The 23,620-nt window shown below is 36.0% G+C and overlaps 1 protein-coding gene across 2 annotated transcripts; it reads right to left on the bottom strand.

Moving 5' to 3' along the window:
• Nucleotides 1-7,744: 7,744 nt before the first annotated feature.
• On the bottom strand, nucleotides 7,745-23,448 carry LOC124890912 (serine/threonine-protein kinase EDR1-like; the record flags this gene model as incomplete). Of its 2 annotated transcripts, XM_047402762.1 has the most annotated exon segments (14): nucleotides 7,745-8,337; nucleotides 8,424-8,535; nucleotides 8,640-8,816; nucleotides 8,914-8,963; nucleotides 9,139-9,207; nucleotides 9,333-9,431; nucleotides 9,509-9,587; nucleotides 10,004-10,104; nucleotides 10,190-10,258; nucleotides 15,816-15,856; nucleotides 17,226-17,441; nucleotides 17,579-18,252; nucleotides 22,458-22,561; nucleotides 23,008-23,448. In XM_047402762.1, coding segments are annotated over 13 exon segments (2,229 nt in total), but the record flags the coding sequence as incomplete, so codon positions are not given.
• Nucleotides 23,449-23,620: the final 172 nt, after the last annotated feature.

Genomic DNA, 23,620 nt, shown 5'->3' with positions numbered 1-23,620 from the left:
AACCGTCATTTCCATGTACCCACATGCGCAAAACCATAATTAAAGCATAAATAATAACATTTTAAACCATAGAAAATAATATTCAATAATATACATTCAAAACCCTCGACCTTGATTTCAAAACCACCATTAATGATTCATGAACAATGCTTTAAACATGTGTTTTTAGTACACTAACAATGTGGGAAGAGGCACATGCCTGAATTACAAGGATTCATGGAGAGAATTGATCCTTAAGACCATAAATTAAAACTTTGGAGAAACCCTAGCCAATTTTGCTAGTGAGGATTTTGAGAGAGTAAAGGGAATGTTTAATCTTTTAAAGTGTGAAATCAATGACCAAAAAATATTATAGGGATGTGGGTTCTTAAGGGTTTTAAGTGGCAAATTTCCAAAGATCCCCAGCTAAAAACTGTAAAAGACCGCAGGTGGTTACGAGTCGACCCTCTTGACTCGTGACCATAACATACGACTCATATCCTTAAGTCATCACCAAGACAGTGAATTGGATACCCATAATTGTCCACCATATGACTCCATGACCCCACTCGTTACTAGACCATACGACTCATATAGTCTAGTCGTATGCAAGACAAAACTTAAGGGATTAGGTACTGGACAACATACGACTCAACCCTACCACTCGTAACCTGTCCTCATGGCTCCTAGTGAGACACTTATACTCAGAGCCAAGTCAAGTCACTAAGTTACTGATTTGATTAAGGATCATCCTAACAACCCTTCACCACCCCTAACGACTCAGACCACCAAGTCATTACCAAGATCGAAAACTCAACCACCACCTACTAGATACCTAATGACTAGGGTCAACTAGCCCGTACCCACACCATACGACTCATATGGTTAAGTCGTCAATAAGACAATGAGCTCAAAGCCCGGGAATTTTCATAGGCCAAAACCTAGGGTAGTTCATATAATCTCTCCATGATCGTACCTACACTTATAGGTTATCACTGTTGGACAGTGCTTTACTAAAATGGCCATAAATTTTTATTCAGATGTCAGATTAAGGGAAAACTAGTTGCACTAAAAATATAATTCAAATATCTATCATTTGGTAGGTCTTGTGCTTAAAAACACTTCAGAATCTAGAATTTATGCTTATTTGAAGTTGACTATGGAGAGATTCTTCACAAGAAATCAATCGGTAAGGAAGGTTTAACCTTGCATGATCTAGGAGTTACTTATGGCCTTAATATATGTCTAAATCTCTTCCCATACCACAAAAATATGATGTTTGATTTTTCATATATGTCAAGCATGGTTCTAACATCTTAGCTTGGATTTTTGGGGTGTTATAATTGCTAGTGAACCTATAAAGCGATTTGTTAAGGTAGAAAAATTAAATCAAACAAAAGATAGAAATAAATTATTGATAGTTGAGAAGGAGAATGAGCATCTCATTGAAACTGTTTGCACCTTATTTAGATTTATATTCTATTTTTATTAAATTAATATAAACACAATTGTGGATATATTTTCTTTATTATTTTATAATAAACCAAATAAACCATACCTAAAAGTTAGGATGTTCATAACAAGAGATGGGGTTAAAGTATTGGCTACGATTTGGTTGAACTAAATAGTTTGGGCAAAACTATGTATGTTTTTAAAAAAATTATTTAATATGCATAATTAATATATTTAGAACCTAATAAGATGCACATTTTAGAATTTAGAACTCATAAATTAAATATTTTTAATCTATCTCTGTGCAACATGAATTTGACTGATCTTTTTAGTAGGATATTATGAATATAATTAAGATTTTGTAAATAGTATAGGATCAGATTGGAACCACATATTATGTTGTCATTGCTTAATTAGTAGGCTTGAACGTGTGGGGGGTGTCATAATTCTCATGAGTGATTTGTTCTTTATATGATTTTGACAATCCTCAAATTTTTCATGTTGAAATTCAGAAACAATTTAGGGTTTCTTCTCATACATTTGATAATGATGATGTGCAAAACTATTTATTTTCTCTATTTCATCTCTTTATGAACTCTGATCAGATAATCTAACAAACATCTTGTCATTACACATCTTAACAAAATAGGGTAGCTAAGAAAAAAACAAATATCATTGAGACTGTTTGCACCCTATTCATACAATCTCATGTTCTTTATACTTATAGGGGACAACATATATAATTCTCACATCATGTAATCTTATATATAATTCTCAAATATGTTATTTTATTACAGAATGTCTTCCTCAACTATCTAGAATCACGCTCCATATTATGTTTTGGGATGAATCGATCGGTCTAGCCTCAATCATTGGCATCGTCAGAACTCTTGAAAAGAGCTCTCCTTCCATTTGAACTAGTTTCATCATTCCTCCTCAAATGATGCAAGGGGAGTAAAGTAGTAGGAGGTAGACAAGGTAAAATGTTGACCAATTCCCAATGCTAAGGTACAAAGGCATGCCACAACTCTCCAAACCTTGGGACTAATTTGGCCCAAACACAGTTTGAATATTATACAGAAAGAAGTAATAACTTCATCGATAAAGGGTTTGCCGAAATACATGCTAAACTAAGTGTGAACAAAAGTATAGTTGGGTTTCGGAGATGTAATATACTCTTGAAGTCCTGGGGTCCAACACTCAAATTTTATTAGCATGTCATACACAATCTAGTGGGACCATTGGCATACCCAGACTTTTCACCAAGTGGGCTCAATATATAAAAAATAAATATGCAACAAATGAAACAAAACAAGGTTTGATTAACTAAAACATATTATTATAAGACTATTTTATGAGTTTTCATTTCTTGAATCCTATTCATAATACTTTCATCAGAAACAGTATTAACTATTTATTCTACATAAGGCACCATACAACTACACATGAAACCATCAACCATTCAATTTCTCAATTCACTCTTGATCAACTTCATTTTCGAAAAGGCTCTTTCAACTGTACCTGAGACAACCAGCATGAGTAATGAAAACTTTACAAGATAAAACACAAGAGGAAAATTAAAGTATTTTTTAGTCTTAACTATCTCCCCCGGAAAGGTCACCAAGTCCAACATCAAAAATATAAGTCTCTAGTTGATTCTTGAGAGTAACCATTATATTTTCACCAAAATCATCAAGATATAATTCAGTCATTCTCATTATTTTGTTTATGTCAAAAGTAAAAAATGATTCATTAGGATTCAAGCAAGCAACCCAATAAGCAAATTTGTTCTCACCTCATTAAAACGATCATTGAGTTCTTAAAGCTACTAATCAATAATCTTATAAAATACTTACATGTAATAGTGATGTGAGATTGTATAATAAGCAACTCTTCATCGAGATCTTCCAAAATTAACATAGAACTCATTAAAATTAGGTATCAAAATATCATACCTGACACAGAAAGTAGACACATTTTTTATAAGTGGATCCCATCATTTATCCTATAAATCTTGCAATCATTTCTTCACCACTTTTACAAGTAGAATAGCATTTGCAATATCTTGTTCTTTCTTCTGTAAGGATTCATTAAGCTCATTTATGATTGCTAAAATACCTCTCATTAAGTAAATTATGAAAGCAACCTCAAACATTTGACAAGTTTGAGATATCATATTGCCCTAGATTTTTCTTCGATAGATTCAGAATCAACAACAATACTATTAAAGACATCAATAATAGAACAAAACATACTAATAAATTTCTTAAATGATTTATAGTATGAACCCCAACGAGTATTAAAAGATCTAGCAAGACCAAGTTCTTAATTCAAGCCTTTACCAGTTTCAACCTCGCTCATATTTAGCGCCTCTTGAACTTTTTAGGCTTGAGCTTGTCGAAGTTCATCCATTCGCTTAAAAGAAACTCCTACTACATTTAATACATTGGAAATCAACAATACAAGTTCTCCAACTTGAAGACATTTTTTAGATACACCAACAAGAGTTAACTGAAGTTGATGAGCAAAATAATGAATTGCATGAGCTGATCTACTTTCTTGTTGAATCAAAACTTTAAGGCCACTTAGATGCCCTTGCATATTGCTTGCTCCATCATAACATTTCCCTAGTATACAAGATAAACTCAAAGAATGTTGAGTAAGATAGTTAACAACTGCTTCTTTTAAACATACATCACTAGTATCATGAACATGGACAATCCCTATAAATCGTTCTACAATAGATACCCCACCATCAATATATAGCACAATAATTTTCATTTCTCCTTACGTGACACATCTCAAGATTTATCTACTAGCAATGAGAAATAATCAATATTTAGATCCTCCATAATAGCTTTAAATATTTCAAGTTTACATGCAGTGACAGTATCCTTTTGAATTTTATGAGAAGTCAGTTGATTATTTTTTAGATTTAAACACAAGATCTCTAGTTCTATCACACCGACTTGCATACCATGAAAGAATTTCAAGAAAGTTACCCTTATTCAATGATTATTGATCTTCACGATGTAAATGGAATGTCAATCCTTGATTCAAAAGGAGTCTCACCACATTAACAGAAGCTTGTAAATGAATTCTCTATTCAAGCTTGGTTTGATTGGATGGCTTCACAAATGCGGTTTGAATTGATTGTTCTTTTTGTATTAGATCTTCACATTTTTTCTTTGCCTGATTGTGATCACTATTCGGCCCTCCAACGTGCTTATCTAATCTTTTTTTTTGTGTCAACTTCTGAATCCTATACTTGAAAGTGTTTTACCTCCACCTTGATAAATGTTTTCATTTTGAAATAAATAACAACATAAACAATAAGTGGCATCTTCAATTTCACTATACTTCAACCAATCATGATGTATTTTAAACCATTTACGATTAAAATGGTGTTTTAATCTAGAAATATATCTTTGAGGAAACTCACGAACTCGAGGTTGATGTGGACCTGTTTGAATATATGTTTTCCTAATCTCATCACGATCATTCGGATGATATTTCCAAATGAATTTTCTTTCTTTTGGATCTACCGGTAAAAAATTCAAGTTTACTTATTGCTTTTGGTTTTTAGCAGAATGATGATTTTCTTCTAATTGATTCAAGTTCTCTTCCATGCGAGGATTATTTTGGGTGGATGAACTTGATTGCGGCAACTTTGATGATACCAGAGAGAAATTTCTCTTTATTGAATTTAGAACCTATATTGTCAAATTAAACGTCTCATTATAAAGTAAGAGTTATTGTAAGTATTTGAATTTTGGAAGTTTGTAAAAAAGTAACTAAAATTGAGGAGAAAATCAATTGTGATTTTCGTCAATTTTATGTAGAAAGAATTTTTTCAAGTTGAGGACCGCAATAATTTTATAGCTATAAAAGATTAAAAGTTGAGAATAAAGAGCAAAGAACAAACTTGATAAATTTCTTAATTGATGTGAGATTGACTCTTTTTTTTTACTTGAAGGCTATAGGATTTTGTTATTTTTCTTTGTGCTGTAGGAAATGGGGAATAAGGGGAATTAAGGACCGGAGAATTAGCATGTTTTTTAGAAAAAAAGTTGAAAAGTTAACCTTTTTTTTTACCTAAAAATCATTGAATTAGCATGTTTTGAGAATAATTCCTTAAAACTTTTCAACTACTGATGCTTAAAATCAAAAAAACATGGCTGCTACTTTAAAAACTTTTCAACTACTGATGCTTAAAAGTTAAAACCAAAAAACGAGGCTGCTGCTTTTAAAATGATTGTTGCTATAGGGTATCAAACTCGTGACACGAGTATTAAGATTTGAACTCACTTCCACTGAACTAGTCACTTCACTTGTGCATAGTTGGTTCAAAATTAAATATATATACTTTTATTTATAAAGTGATTATATATACGGTGTAATTTTTCGATGAATTGGATTCACGTGAACCTACAGGAACATAAATGGGTCCGCCCCTGAATGGGACTATAGGGTTTCTTCCTGTATTATAGAAGATAACTCATCAATGGCCTTGACCTTTGTTCCAGTATGTTTGCATGGAAGGATCTTGAAATGGCATCAAAATGATGGGGATAATTTTATCAACGATGGGATTAAGAGAAACATTCTTCTTTTTTTATCCAACTTTCAAACCACCTGAGGCAGGAGAAATCTTACAGAACTTGAAGATGATAAGACATGTTAGAGGCGGAAACAGTTGTAGAATTAGAACGAGAAAATCGCTAAGGAAAATCTAGTTGGCAGTCTTAGAGATATAAAGGAAAAAGCATAGAAAACTAAAAAAGAATGAGGGAGCTCATATTTATAGTTTGCTATGGAAGGGTTCCCCATGCCGCCTGGGCAAAACACTGTGACAGAACTAAATACGTAGTAAAAGAGATTAAAAAGGAAAGATTGTTTATCTTTCATGACCAATAAGGGAAATAGTGCAGATGTTACAAGCTAGCCTTTTTCTTTTCCTCTCCTGGTCTCGGCTAATGCCATAATCAGAAGACGAAGGGGCTATTGTAGCAGAGGAAATTTATTCGATATACTAGAGGTGACACGTAATAATGAAGTCTAATGAATATGTGAAATTCCAGATTAATGAGAGTAGTGATCCTTCGAGGAAGCGTTCTTGGAGGAAAAGAACGAAGGGATCCTTGCCCGAATGCTATAAAGGAAAGGACCAAAAAGAGAAAAGGTATCCTTGCTCGAATGCTATGGAGGAAAGGACGAAAAAGAGAAATGTGTCACGTATAGGTATGTGGATGAGCCCGTACAGACCTAAGTAGCCATGGGAATAATAGCTAGCACTATTAACATCTACACGTGACCTCTTATTAGTTGTAGTACTTGAGGTCGTTTGGTAGAGTGTATTAGAAAGTTAATGCATGTATTAGTTTAATGAGTATTACTAATACCTTGTTTGATATATTTTTTTGTCCTATGTGCATTAGTTATACACTATTGTGTCTTGAGATGTGCATTACTAATACCTCAAAATCCATGGTATTAGCAATGCAATAGATCCAATGCATGCATCAACATGATTAAAGACACTATTATCTCTCAAAAAATATTTTCACATCCTTTCCAATATATATATGGTGAGCATTGTGTAAAAAAAAGATTTTTTTTTAGAAATTATGTAATTCATATTATTTTTAATACATCAAACCAAACACTGCATAAGAAAATATAAGTATAACTAATGCAAGTATAGCTAATAAAAGCACTACTAATATACTATATTTTGCATTATTCTTATACACTACCAAACGACCCCTACTCTAGTGTAATTTTTGTATTGGCTATGGCCTCACTATTGTCGTCAATAAATAGTTCACTCCCATATGTAAGGGCATTCTGCATTCCAAGCAATACAACAACAATATTACACTTTCTTTTTACCAAAGTCCACTTAACGTTCCTTTGTTTTACTTAGTCATTCACAGACATTACCGGAGTTGTAGCTGTGGTTCAGGGAAACACTAGCAAAAGATCGAAACGCATGAATTTACATTCATTCTGCTTTACTGCTTTATTCTAGTGCTATTTCTTTCCTTTTAGTAACGAAACCACTAGTAGACGGATCTAAACAAGACTTAAATTAGGACGCGTGCTCTGAGCATCATATACTATAACATTTTGAGTGCAAACAAATACAATGACCTCATATACTATACCATTTTTAGTGTAAACAAATACAAGTGACATCTCGCATTCTTTTAACTCCTTGATTTGCCGCAGCTAGTTGTCATTTTGGTCACAAATGTAATAGAAGATAAGCTTATGTACAAAAGCATTTAAACAAAGAAATCAAGCCAAAACAGAGCAGTTCACCCGCGCAAAAGTAGTAGGTGAATTTAATTAACCTTTTTTACAATGAGTTAATCCACGGGACATAAACTCCTTATTCAGGTTGGTGGTACTTCTACGCCTAGAAAATAAGTTTAGCACTGTACTCATTGTGCAGGTATTACTGTACACAAAATTGTCGTCACTATATAAGCACGACACAGAGAATAAAGATGGTAATGTAGCAAATTTTCCTCATTTCCATTTATTCTTCTGTTGGTACAACCTGCAGAGACCGACTGTTTACAATTGCTTCCTTCGACGACCTTCACAGAATTGAGACTTTTCCTCTGTTGCTCCTTTGTGGAACTCATTACAAATCTCAATGGTAGTGCATTCATCAGCCTAAAAACTAACTAAAACTAAAAGGGATTTTTTTTTTCTTTTTCCTTTTACATAATTGAAGACTTGATACAACGATCACTATGAACTAATTTTCAACTACTGCACTTCCCGCAGCCATTACCTTGGAGATATCTGCTTGTTTCTGATTTGGTTGCGTTGAGTCCCCACTTCGAATGAACCAACAGCTTCCAATCCAGGGTTTTCTAGTGTGCTTCTTTGCATCTACAAGACTTTGCAATCAATTCTCAGTTGCTCTGGCTCTTTGAGCCCAGCAACAAGCTTCTGTTATTATTACAACAATGCCTAACCTGTCAACCTTTATGCTGATCTGTACAAGTTTCAAATCCCTTGACATTAAGATGCTGAAGACGCTTAAGACGACTTATAATCTGCCCAAAAGAGGGGCGCACTTGGGGATTTCTGCAGAGAAGGACATTAGTCATTTAAATGAAGACTCTTCTGGACATGAACACACTTGAAATTCATTTGCACATGAAATTATATCAAGTTCAAAAGATACATACTGATTCCAACATTCACTTATAATCTCTGCAATTATGGGATCAACACTTGCAGGAATATCAAGGCGTCTACCCTGAAAACCAACGGCTCCAACAACTTGCATTGAGTTCATCCCTGTCCATGGCACTTTGAGAGTAGCTAACTCCCAGAGTATTACACCAAAACTGAACACATCAGATCTGCAAACCAGACAAACCAAACACATTCATGAACATACAAAACTAATAACCATAAAAAAGTTCGCTAACGAAGGATATTAATAAAGAATAAACTCACTTTTCATTGGATGGTTCATTCCGTAAAACTTCTGGTGCCATCCATTCAGCCTGCAATTAATGGAATACTATTAGCAAATTTGAAGGTTTCAGATCTTATCTCTTCTCAACCTCTCTAGACCACAATCTTTGTTAGTTCTTGTTTTTGTTCTCAAAGGGTAGAGAACAGTAGGAAAGAAGCCTGGACAGATGGCATAAACTTTCATAAAAGTGAACATGCAATCACCGTTCCGGCAGTTGACTTTGAAGAGAGAAATGTGTGGTGCTTCATGCGGGACATCCCAAAATCACAAACCTTCAAACATGGAGGAAGCATGGATTATTGGGGGATAAACAAAAGCTTACTTCTTACAAATTTTATAGGCTACTATTACAAGATTCAAGTCAGACACACTATTACAAGATTCAAGTAAGACGCACCTTAACAACCCAATTTTTATCAACCAGAAGATTTGGAGTCTTCAAATCTCGATGCACAATGAGAGGGTTGCTTGTGTGCAAGTAATTCATTCCTTTGGCCTACAAGAAGTTGAGACATTAGAAAACAGGAAACTAGATCTGACAACAAACCAAGGTGTTCCGCCTCCAATAAATACCACATCAAGTGCCATCCGCAAACGCTTTTTCTCCTCAATTTGGATACTTGGACGATGCAGTAGCTTATATAAACTTCCCCTGCACCAAAACTATGGCTATCAGATATGCTTCAGAAGAGAAACAAATTGACATATTACTCAACACAAATGTGATACTATCAAGTATCTCAGCATCAATGGCAATAGATCTAGGAGGTATTTTTTTGAGAAAGAAAGATCTAGGAGGTATCAGATGAGATAAGAGTTTCCCGAACATTTTAAACTGTGTAATCATTTGCTAAGCGAAGAAATAAACAAGAGCATCATTTCACAAACACATTACAAAGATTTGAGAGAACACAAAGGCAAAAGGTACAAGCCACTACCAAACCGGCAACAATGTCCATAATTTTGAAAAATATTATGAGCCAAGAAACTAAGACTAAATATTTAAGATATGGGAAAACACTAATTGCAGTATGTCAGTAGATGTGCAAGTAGCAAAGAGTTCTCAACCTGGGCAGGTACTCAGTCAGTATAGAGAGATTTGGGGGACGAGTTACAGCTCCCATGAAGAGAACAACATTAGGATGTCTCAGCCGCAACATAATTTCAATCTGCAAAATGAAATTCACAGCGTGTTAGAATTTCAGGAGAACTCATAGTACAGGGACATCATATCATTGCCTAGTTACAACTTACTTCACATTTAAACTGTGCTAGGGCATCACTTGTTATATCCTGATTCATGAATTTCTTCACTGCAACTTCCTGCAACATTAAATTTACAGATAAAAGGTGTTAGATAATTATACAATCACTACTGTAAACAATACAGACCACTCTCATGCTATCGGCACAGAGATGCGGGATGCTAGTCAATTTCTTTCAGAAATTTTATCGGTACAAAGTATCGGACGGACAGTGAGTGACCAGTGCATGCCAACTTTCTAGAACTCTAGCAAGTAACCAGAACAAAGATTTGACGTGATACCAAAGAACACAAACACTAGGAAAAAAAAATCTCAGAAAGGGCTAAAAATAAAAATATAGAAAGAGTACCCAAAGTTATCTATATTTCTCTCGGCATAAAAATCTCAGATAGGGCTAAAAGAATGCTAAAAAGCACAAAACCTAAAACAGATGTACTAACATGACCAAAGCATATTCCTAACTAATTGGATAACTTATATAGTTCTTTTTTCCATTGTGCCTTGAGTTTTGGTAAGTTTGCACGGATTCCAAAGAAATTATAGGTCTTTTAGATAACTTCTTTCCACATGATTTCAGTTAACACATTCACTCACCATGGTATTAGTATTACATTTATGAGCCGGTGCATCCGGATGTTGACGCGGGACATGACCAAACTATATCATGCAAACTTTTATTTTATCTTCAACATGTGCTATGCACCTTTTGGCGAATGTTGAATATACATGTGCTATGCACCTTTTGGCGAATGTTGTATATTTTAATCTTGTATGAGCATACACATCTCCATAACACTCATCTTACAGATGTGTTGGAATTTAAAGGCGCAACATTCATTCCCGTATATATTGTTGGCCTCATAACTGTTGTATAGAACTTATCTTTCATTTTGGTAGGCATGCTTCCATCACATAACACCCTGGTAGCAAATTTGCATTTAAACCATCCGATTTGATTCTGTTTAACATCATCATCTACCATTCCATTCTCCTGGAATGAACCAAGATATCTGCATTGTTTGCTTTAGACACAACAATTCCATCTAATCTCACCTTAACTTCTCTTTTCTTATACCGACTAAATTTGTGGTGCATATATTCGCTCTTACTTCTATTTATCCTACACAACAGAATACATTGGGATGTGCTCCTAAGCATGACCAAGTAGAATGAAATGAATGGTAAGGATATATATAACTGACCCCAATTAGCTTGGATTAGAAGAAAAGTTGTATTGGGCAAGTTCCTGATTAGATAAGACAATCTACCTCTAAATACTATGCCATTGATTAGGGAAAATCTAATTTCTTTGAAGAGTGAAAACCAAGATCTTGTCACTAATTTAGTACAAAATCTGAATATCAAGCTATGACCCATGCAACCATATATATCTAGTAAAGAAATGACTTCTCCAAGAGTTGAGGTGACGTAGAGGTGGATTGTGTTTTAGTAACATAAAATTGAATCCAGATGAATTGCTTCTAGCTTCATCGACTTAAATGACCCACAAGCCAATGTTCTTACAAAATTCCTCGAATTCAATACATTTGCAACATGTTTTGAGCCTATGAAAAAAATGCTTCAAGGAGACTGTTAAGATTAGCACACAATTCATAATTTCATATTGATTTGATTAATTTACATAGATTAGGTTATTTGATTGTTATAACTATGCCCAGCCAGGTTATTTGATTGTTATAACTATGCCCAGCCTTTTCCCAAAATTTGTAGTTCATTAATTCCGCTTTATTCTACACTGTCTCTCTGATTATTCACAACAACAACATACCCAGTATATTCCCACCAAGTGGGGTCTGGAGAGGGTAAGTGTACGCAGTCCATACCATTACCTCAAATGTGAGATAGAGATAGAGAGGTTGTTCCCAATAGATCTAGACAAGGAATAGTAAAAGAACAAGATACAATAGAAATTAACATATCCAACAATACCATAAACAAGATACACTAAGTAATACAATAAAAAATATAAAATCCTAAACTCATACTAACCTTCTACCCTAATCAGCCTCCTCCACAACTTCCTATCCAAGGCCATGTCCTTGGTAAACTGGAGCTGCTCCATGTCATGTCTAATCACCTCCCTCCAATATTTCTTCGGTCTACCTCTAAGTCACTTGAAACCATCCCTAATCAACCTCTCACACCTCCGTACTATGGCATCCGTGCTCCTCCTCATCACATGACCAACCCATCTCAACCTCGCTTCCATCATCTTGGCTTCGACCAAAGCCACTCCCACCTTATCTCGAATAGCCTCATTTCTAATCCTATCTTTCCTAGTACACCCATACATCCACCGAAGCATTCTCATCTCCTCCACTTTCATCTTCAACACTCCACCCCATACAACAAAGCCGGACTAACCACCACTCTGTAGAGCTTGCCTTTAAGTTTAGGAGGTACCTTTGTGCCACACAAGATTCCAGAGGCGAGCCTCCATTTCATCCACCCTACCCCAATTCGATGAGTGATATCTTCATCAATCTCTCTATTCTCCTGAATCATAGACCCCAGATAATTGAACTATCTCTTACTGATAAAATGAGTATCAAACTTAACCACCACATCGGACTCATGAGACACCTCACTGAACTTACACTCCAAATATTTCGTCTTAGACCTACTCAACCTAAATCCTCTAGACTCGAGAGTTTGCCTCCAAACCTCCAATTTAGCATTAACTCCACCTACGTGTCTCATCAATCAAGATTACATCATCCGCAAAAAGCAAACAACAAGGCACTTTCCATCTAATGAATTTAGTTTGAGGGCATAGCCTATTTGATTTGATTAAGTCTAATTTTGGGGGACTTAGCAAAACGAACTGAAAAACCAAGAGAATGGGATTTTTCAAAAATATACCTCCATGTCTCTTCCTTGCCATGGTTTCTAAACATAGTGTTTCATATGTTAATACCATTTAAGGTTCTAGACCACTTTACAATCTCTTCAATTTTAAAGAGAATCTAAATAGCTCATACAATTAACAGTGAATTAGAGTGCATGGTTTGCGATTCTAAGATAAATGGAGAATGAAAGAAAATGGTTAAAACATTAAGCTAGGGGTAGATTGCTTCGGTAAAGAGAGACCATCACTATTACACGTACAAATATTTCTCACTATGTGAGCATATATGTGTGTTGTATATACATTCTTACCAGAAAAGGAAGTGTATAGGCAGAATACATCGACAACCCCTTAAACATGCCAATAAATTTCATTTGAACACTCGAACTACGGCCTATTCTGGTTGAGCACCTGAACACATATTAAAGTGTTCCAATTAGACACTTTCACCTCATATTTTAGAAAATCTTATGCGCGTGTTCTGAAGCACCCATTACATAGAAAAGTTAACTAGTTGTATCTCACCTCCTTTGATTATTTGCATTAGCCTCAATAGGCCAGAAAACCTCATGCATGTTCCAACTACGGTTAATGTGTATAATTAAAGGATGCGACATATTTTATGTGGTTAACTTATCTACGTAATGAGAGCTTGAGAACATGAACAAAAGTTCTTCCAAAATTTGAGGGCATGTGCAGGTGCAAATATGACCATGCCATAGTTTGAATGTCTAAATGAAATTTACTTGCAAGTTCAAATTAGGAGCAAAATGCTCAATTAGAATCTGGCTGATTATTGGTCAGAACATGGCTGGAACTTCACTTTTAGACACAATATAAATGATTGGGAGTTTGATAGTGTCTTCTCTAATGCTTCAGCTACATAGCCAAAGCCTAGTTCTGTCAAAAGCTGACACTTTACTATGGAATGGAGATGCAAAGGGGAAATTCAAGGTTAGACGTTGTTATCAAATCATAAGGAATTCATCTGACAGCTTTCCCAATTGTCCTTGGAGAGTCATCTGAAGAAATAAGGCACCTTTGAAGGTCAATTGTTTTTTTGTGGCTGGTGATGCATGAAGCATGTTTAACTCAGGATATTCTTCAGAAAAGAAAAACTACAATCTGCAGCAGATGTACATTGTGTGAGAAGGGGAGAGTGTCAATAATCTCTTCTTACATTGTCCCTACACCTCACAAATTTGGCATTTTCTACTATCTATTGTGGGGGGTTCAGTTGGGTGATGCCTGAGGCGACAGTCGAGCTACTGCAATGCTGGAACATGAAAGGACCGGAAAAGGCAAACTAAGAATATGGAACTCAATGCCTGCTGCCATCTGTGGTGTATTTGGAAGGAAAGAAATCCGAGAATTTTTCAAAGCAAAAAGGAATCTGTAATTAGTTTAGAGCACAGAAGAATTTCTCTTCTGTTTATTGGGTGCAACATGACAATAGCTAATGATACAGAAGCCATGGTTGACTTTTGGAGTTCATTTCACATCTTGTAATGAGACTTGCGTCTGCAAATACTTGCCAGAAGTTTGCTGCTTCTAATACAATACCCTTTACCAATCAAGAGAAAAAAATCTGGCTGAACCAATTTTAGATTTTGTGAGGTGCTTTAGACAGGAGACAAGTAGGAAAGAGGAAGTCGTAATGAAGTTCATGGGTGTGCGTTCAGTTGCAACTATAGTGACTATGGGAAGAAAGGAATTCGTGAAGGAAATGTCAGCTTATCTATTAGGCTACATACATAGATCTAAGAGGAAAATCTTGTCTATACTATGCATACTATTATTTAAAATAGTTGCTTTTAGTCTACTTGAAGTCCACTGGCTTCTAAATTACCTTAATCATCATCTTGCATTCCAAACATATTACTAGGAAAACAGATGCTCCCTCCGTTCCAATTTATGTGACAGGATTCCCTTATTAATCCATTCTAAGAAGAAAAGCAAATTTCTATATTTGGAAGCAATTCAACTTTAAACATCTCATTTTACTGATAATGGGAAGCTAGCTCTTCCTTGCTCCTTCAAGCAGAAAGCAACTATTATCCGGAATTCATTTATAGCCACATAAATGTTAGGGCATGTGTAAACCACAAATTTCAAAAGTCATATAGCTAGTTATGGTATGTGCAAAACCACAAGTTCAAGTCTTCTTTACTTTCAAACTTCAGGCCGCGTCAAACTACATCACATAAATTGGAATTGAGGGAGAAATGTATATGTACCAATGCCGCTAAAAGTAGAGTAGAGTGGAAACTCTTCCTATCCTTCCACTTAGAATCATGAGAACCACATATGATTCAATGATGTCTTGATTTTTGCCTATTTTCTTCTTGTCAATTTCCTCTGCAAATGACATTTTCCGAAACAACTTTGATAAAAGGTGTAAGGTGACTAAATATTTGGTCACGCCATTTAATACACAGTGCACACATGTGACATGCCTCTAATGATAAGAGAGTGTGCATGCATCAAGTAGTGTTAATAGCTCCTACTATTTCCAAATTCATGGAAAGGATTGGCACATATAAGAATTTCATAATACTTTCCTATTTGAAAGAGTCCTGCAGAAAATTAGAAAACCGATCCATGAAAAAGGCAAATCCATTTTGCTTTCTCCAGAATATGGAACACAGAAAATTGGGGACTTCTCAAACTCTAGAGCTAATGTGCTATGGTTCTTATTCCTACTCACGGTAGAGAAATAGAAATTCAAATCAGAAATAAGACTTACTGTGCCATTCCATTCTGCACGGTATACCTCGCCATATGACCCTGCAAAGTCACATCAGTGTTATTATGTTGAACATCTAATCTTAATGATTGCCTTCTTTTTTACATTCACTTAAGCAAGAAAGATATAACTAATTTAAATGTTAAACTGTATTCATAAGGAACAAAATAATCTGCTTCCTAAAAGTAAGTAAAAAGTAGGAAGGGAATGGGGAAATGAGTAGCAAAGCGGTAAAAGTCTCCACTCAAGCAATACTACTGGAGGCACTCACACAAAATTTTGCCCCTGTGAATTAATGAAGTCTTGTGGTAGTTAAATGGAAGTGGCCAGTGAAGACAATGTATACTGCTTCCAGAATTGGAGTATTTATTATATTTTTAAGAAAAGCAGAACTATGATAAATTTTGGTAATATGATATTGAAAGGCATTGATATTTTCTCATAAGATGATCATATTTTAATAAAGCTAGTAACAGGGAGGTACCACAAAGCACATGAAAGGATACTACATTTTCAACAAAATAGCATTCAGCTTTCTATGACAATCAGTTCCTTACACAAAATATATGACAATTCTGTTTCCGTAAAACAGACAAAATCCGGACAACTGAATTGGGGATGGCAAGAGTACTGTATTTTCATGTGATGAAAGGTAATGCATTCAGGTCTTTCCAATTAGATGAAGGAGCTCCAACTTTCGAATAGCTGGCACTAAATGAGGGCACATCCATAAAATAAAGGGTGATATTATCTGCCAACTCACCTTTACCCAATGTACAAGCTACAATTTGCAAATGATTAATAGCAATTAAACAAACAAAAAGGACCTAGTTTTGACAAGGAAAGAAACTAACAAATTCATCTGAAAACTTATAAGTTAGACCTTATTATTCACATGAATTCACACATAACTTATTAACAGGAATATTCACAAAACTAAGACAATGTGAAATGAATAAACCTGAAAACACAAAAACTAGGAAAAAGAAAATGATTTGACATTTTGTTTTTGCTTATGACCAAGTTTAATAACATAAGAAGTGGCCTTTTTACAGAGAATAAAAGTATGACTGCTCTATATGACTGAGCACACATTTATATGTACACATCTTTATTTTTATTGAACTCAATTTAGAATAATACTGTACCTGACATCATTAGGTAACTGCATATGAACTGTGAACTACATAGTTTACGAATAACATACTGAACTTTCAGTCTAGCTCTGCTATTTTTCTTCTATCATTTAACAAGAAGATAGCAAAACATGTAGCCATATGTTTACAACAGAAAAGAAAAAAGTGAAAGCTTAAATCTGACTTTAGATAAAGCCGCACTAACTTTTCTCCAAGGTTGCATCACCCATCCATGTCCAATCACAGAAGATGAAATTAAAGCACTGAGTCTTACCAATACCAATACGTTCAAAAACATGGAGATTTTCCCACGGAATTTCCCACTCTCCCACTCCACGTAGCATCGGGTCAAGCTGTTCTTTCTGCACCGCATAAGACTTGGACTGCATGCAAGTAACCATTTCCCTTGCTTTTGTAGTTGATTCTTTATCTTTGAAAGTACAATTGTTATCTGAAATATTTCCAAACTTCTCCCTATAGAATTTATCACCTTCATCAAGTAAAACAACTTTCAGACTGCTCTTTTAAAAGATTTAGGAAAATGAATAAATTAGAAACCCACAAATGCTCCATGACCTGTTTGGATTGTGTCATTCATTCTACATCTAACATGTGCAAAATTCTCACCTGAAGTATCATTTAGTGTATGGTCTCCCGGTGCAGCAACAGTATACTGTTCGCTTTTATAGGAGATACTGTAAGGAAACTGCATCCTGGTGAAGGCTACAAGAGACTGCATGTTATTTTCTGAACTTTGTCTAGTATCAACAATCCTTTCCTCTGATAATTGATTTTTTCCAGCAACAACTCCTAAAACCAGATCTGGTTGCAAATACATTTGACTCTGCGAGAAAACACCTTGAAGTTTAACTTCTGAGTTTTCTGCAAGACCGTTCACATTCTCGCAAGCTTCTCTAGCCTGAGTTATTTGTGCAATGGATGCATTATCATGGGAAACTGCTGAAGCATCACATAATCTAGGCGACAATGGAAGGAGATTTCCAGAGTCATGCTCAATCTGGGTGCTTACAGTTCTAACTCCACAATCCCCCTTTGCTTCATTGCGGTAGAAAGCTGGTTCTGTGCTTGAAATCAATGTATTGGCAGCTCCATGAGTAGTAGTAACTGAACCTGATTCTGTTCCAGTTTGTGTGTCTAATACAGGAAATGAAATGATAGTGCCACCAGAAGGAAGTGGTGTTACACTGTGCACATCTACTGCATAACTTTGTAATTGAGCACTCGGTGCCTCAGTAGGAATCAGCGCACCTGGTGCTCCCATTAAATCAATAATATATTCACTGCACATTAAAACAATAATCAATCAGGTCACCACTGGAAAATTTCCTAAATTTTCACGATTGTAATTCTACAGAGTAGAAGGTTAAAGAACTAAAATGGAAGATAAAGGAAAAAGAACTGATAAACAGCTAGTATCCTACATGAAACAGCGATTTAGACGAAAAACTTTTGACTAAACTTGGCAAGAGCAAAAAGAGAGCACAGAGGAAATTAACAGTACTCGTTTTTTTAGTAAGTATAAACAATACAACAAAGGGCCATCATTAAAGCAGGGTTTATGGAATGGGGAGCGGATGTGATATGTATTCAAGAAACAATAATCGAGATTTTGACAGATAATACAATTAAAAGTGTGTGTGGGGTAGGTGGGTGAAGTATGACTACATCCCGGCCCAAGGAAGTGTGGGAGGAATTCTCATTCTTTGGGATAAAGAAAAGGTTGAGTGTGTGGAGGTTTATAAGGAAGATTTCATGTTAGGAATGTGGTTCAAGGCATGGAAAAAAGAATGGAATGGGGTTTTGAGGGTGTGTATTGACTGGTGGGGAAGAGCTCAAAGGAGACTTTCTGGGAGGAATTGGGTGTTGGTATGGGGAGATGGGATATTTCTTGGGTGTTAAGAGGGATTTTAACCATTAGATTCTGAAAGGCGAGGATAGGGTGGTGTCTAGGGCCATGGAGGAGTTTAGAGTTTATATATGGCTTTCTTCTTATTGATTTGCTTTTGACAGGTGCCTCTTTCACTTGATCGAGGTCGGAAGACTCTTTTTCTAGATCGAGATCAGACAGATTTCTTGTGTCTACCACTTGGGAGGAGATGGCATCCAATGCGATCCAGGTTCCTCTTCCACAGCTGTTGTCAGACCATTCACCTATATTGTTGGATGGTCGTAGAGGAAGGCGGATGAGATCTCCTTTTAGATTGAGAATATGTGGCTAAATGTGGCTGATTTTCAGGAGAAAGTAGCTACATGGTGGAGTAGTTATGTAGTGGAGGGGAGGCTTCTTATAGGCTAGTCAAGAAGTTGAAATTATTTATAGTAGACATGGGGGTGGAATAAAGAGGCGTTTGGGAGGGTAGACATGAAGATGAGAGACATTATGAATGAAGTAGGGGAGTTGGAGAGGGGGTTAGATACGAGGGAGAAAGAGAGGAAAGAATTGTTGAAAACCGAGTTAGCTATATTGGCTTTGACTCAAGAGGTTAGTTGGAAGCAAAAATCGAGAGCATTATGGTTGAAGGAGGGGGACTCTAATACAAAATTCTTTCCCAGGGTGGCAATAGCTAATAGAAGGAGGAACCCTATAGAATCAGTGGAGACTAATGGGGTGAGCCTTGCAGGGAAAGAGGAAGTAGAGTGGGCAGTTGTAGATTATTATGAAAAATTGTTTAAAGAGAAAGCAAAGTGGAAGCCTACCTTGAGGGGGAGAGGGGGGGAGGGGTGTTAGAGTTCAGTCAAATTGGAGAGGGCGTTCAAGGAAGAGGAAGTGAAAAGAGCAGTGAAGTGCTGTGCGGGTGACAAAGCTCCAGGCCAGATGGTTTCACTTTGGATTTTTTTCACCATTGCTGGAATACAGTCAAAACCTATTTGATGGATTCTATTGCTAAGTTCAAAAATAGTGGTGAATTCGATTCTATTGCTAAGTTCCAAAATAGTGGTGAATTCAAAAGAAGTTCGAATGCCTCGTTCGTTGTCATTATCCCTAAACGAGAGGGTGGTACAAGCGTGAAAGACTATAGACCTATTAGCTTAGCGGGAAGCATTTACAAGATTCTTTCTAAGGTGTTTTCTATTAGACTCAAGAAGAAGTTGTTGGATGAGACAGTTTCTACTTCACATAATGTATTTGTGGAGGTCAGAAAAATTTTGGATACAAAATTGGTGGCTATTGAAGTGGTGGATTCTAGGAGAAAGCAATTACCAGGTGTTTTGTGCAAACTTGACCTTGTAAAGGCATACGATCATGTAAATCGGAAATTCTTAGATTCCATTATGCTTCAAATAGGTTTTGGGGAGAAGTGGAGGAAATGGATCTATTTTTACATTTCTTCAGTGAGATTTTCTGTGTTGGTAAATAGTAACCCGTTAGAATTCTTTGGGAGCTCGAGGGGTTTGACACAAGGGGAGCTTCTATCGCCGAAGTTGTTTATTTTAGTTATGGAATCCCTGAGCAAGATGATGGATAAAATTGTTTCGGGAGGCTACTTGAAGGGTTTTGATGCGGTGGTTGGGGGAGAAGGGACAATATCAATGTCTCATTTGTTGTTCGTGATGATACCTTGGTGTTTTGTGATGCAATTGTGACCCAATTAGATTATTTAGGCCAAACTCTCACTTGGTTTCAGGTAGTGTCAAGACTTAAAATCAATTTGAGGAAATGTGTGATATTTTCGACTGGGGAGGTGAATGATATTGCATCACTTGCTCGAGTTTTGAATTGTAAGGTTGGGGCTCTTCCGACCACATATCTTGGAATACCTTTAGGTGCTTTGCACATGGATCACACTGTGTGGAGTCCGATATTCAGAGAGTCGAGAAAAGACTAGCAGGGTGACAAAGAAAATATTTATACAAGGGTGGGAAGGAAGTGCTTATTAAGAGCACACTTTCTAGCATCCCCACTTACTACTTGTCTTTGTTTTTTGCTCCAACTCCGGTTATTGAAAAGTAGGAAAAGATTCAGATAAATTTCCTTTTGGGATGCGGCAAACGGGGCAAATAAGTTTCATTTGATGCGGGGAGGGGGGATTGTCACAACTCCTAAAATAAATGGGGAGGTTTGGGAGTTACAGAATTAAAAAATTTTAATAAAGCTTTATAGGCAAGTGGATGTGGAGGTTCGAGATGGAGGTACAAGCTTTATGCAGGGGTGATGGGTGATAAATATGGGAATAAGGATGGGGGTTGGAAAATTAGAGATATTATTTAGCCTTTAGGGTATGATTTTTGGAGAAATATTATAAAGGGATGGGATTATTTAGTGGAAAATATCTCACTCAAGGTCGGAAATGGGAGGAAAGTAAATTTTTGGGGGCATAAATGGTGTGGGAATATAATTTTGAAAGACGAATTTCAGAGTTTGTATTTAATATCTTGCTAACAAGACTTGACAATTCAACAAATTAGGAGGTCACGAGGTGGAGAGGCTTTTTGGGATTTGAGATTTAGAAGAGAATTTCAAGATTGGGAAGTGAGTGAGTTCCAAAGATTGATAGACTTCATAGACAAATCAATTAGGTGGATAATCCTGATGTGTGGTGGTGGCACCTTGGAAGTCATCGAGTGTTCTCTGTGAAGTTCTTTCTCCGAAAATTTTGGTTAGAGAAGAGGTTGAGTTTCTATGTAATGCCATATGGCTCAGGTGTTCCGAGGAAGGTATGCTTTTTTACTTGGCTAGCCATTAGAGGGGTGATCTTGACAGCGGAAAATCTTAGAAAGCGGAAGGTTGTTTGTGTGTTGAGTAGTAGTCTCCGCTCCCTTACTTCCTTTTGGTGTAAACAAAAAGTTTCTTGTTGTTTAGAGGATTGGATGGAGTTCGTAGAGAATCATATTTTGTAGAGTGTTGATTCTTTGGTATAACCTCTGTATACAACCGTTTTGGTCATGTTTACGAATGAAAATACTTTTAACTTGATCAAAAAGTAAAAACAATACTATATCTTACAAAGACGAATGTAAGTATGCCTCAACTTCATTTACTTGATAACCGGAAACTTCATTTAATTGACAACCAAAGCATGAAGAACAAGAAAAATACATAACAGTTATTCACGCAAAATAATAAAAATCTGTCAAGCAGTAAATAGCAGCATTCTCTGTGCAGAAAACTCGACAAATTCGTATTAAAATCAAAAGCATATCTGCTCAAGCAGTTCTACATGTAAAATGAGAACGGATTAAAAGGGTAGCATTTACCCATCCAAAACCCTCAAACCTCACCCCTGCTCTACATGATTTTCTACAACTGGAAAAATAGGGTGGAAAGATCTAAGAAAGAGAGAGGAGGGAGAGGGGGGGAACACCATCAGAAACTCGACAACCACTATGAATGATATTATTAGAAATACTAATTTTGAGAAAGCAGAACAAATTCACCTCTTTTTTTCACAAATCAAATCCACCTCTTACAAAGATCTAAAACACAGAGACATTTTCAGTAAACACTTCAAACATCCAGGAAATGTGCCACCAGAAGACTCTTTACCTTCCATTGTCAAATTTGATCAAATTAACTGCTCCATCATCAGTGCCAGTGTAGTAACTTCCCTTAACTAGTTTGCATGGTAGGTTGATTCTATCAGCAAGTACCTATCAGAAGAGGAAATGGTTCATATATGGTTAAAAGCATGAGTCAATATAAACTAGTGCAGAAGAGAAAGTCAATCATCCACTCTTGGAAGTAAAAGATTTTCTGTATTTTCCATTTGATCAGAAAAGGAGTAATATATTTAAAAATGACAGAACTAGCACAGATTCTTAATTTGGATAAGATGCCAGATGCCCTTATACTAAAGAGTGAATTTCACTGCTGAATCTAAAAAGACAGGCAAAGATCTATCTGAAATAAATAGTGGGTGTTACTAGTTAGTTAAACCGAACTTACTTCATCACTGAATACTTCAAAGATAATGAGTACCAATCATTTGATACTAAAGCAAGCTAACTCTTTTTTTTTAATAAGGTATCCTAAAGCAAGCTAATTATCCATATCAATCTAGTTAAGAAATGGAAGGAGAGATTGAAACTCTTGTCACCTTAAAGAGTAAGGCCCTATGTCGTGAATGTCCAATATCAAGACAGCCAAGGGGAAGAATGATAGAGTTTAATGAAACTCTTAGCTGATAACTCCTTGCAGTCCACTTCTTTGACATTTCTTCTGCATCATTAACAGGACCTCCCATCCTATTAACAACAAGGTCAGCGATTTTCTCAACTAAAAAACTTGTAACTGGGACCTTCTTTAAAGCTCGGCATTCCCGGGACATGAAGTACACTCTATCCTCAAGCTGCCGCAGTTCCATATCAGCTGCACGGTTTACTAAGATAACTTCATAATCAACATTATCCAAAACCGAAACTGCTTTTAGATCCACTAACAATGGCATTTTCCCCTGAATCGTTGCATTGGAATTAATTCCATAAACATCATAGAATCCATCCATCACTCTCTCATCATAATTTACGACATTATAGTTCTGCAATAACACCAGGTAGAAGGTTTAGAACCAATTCAAACTACAGATGCAAAACTTAACCAAAGAATACAGGAAACAAAGCACTAAATAGAGACACCCCGAAGTCTGCAGTCTGCTAAAAGATAACGTGCATGAACTGTGTGGTATCTTGACATTGTTTTCGGCAAAGAAC

The sequence above is a fragment of the Capsicum annuum genome, unplaced genomic scaffold (assembly GCF_002878395.1).
Source record: "Capsicum annuum cultivar UCD-10X-F1 unplaced genomic scaffold, UCD10Xv1.1 ctg2683, whole genome shotgun sequence".
Lineage (NCBI taxonomy): Eukaryota > Viridiplantae > Streptophyta > Magnoliopsida > Solanales > Solanaceae > Capsicum > Capsicum annuum.
Note: the sequence above shows the minus strand (reverse complement) of the source record. Positions and strands in the feature narration are given on the sequence as shown.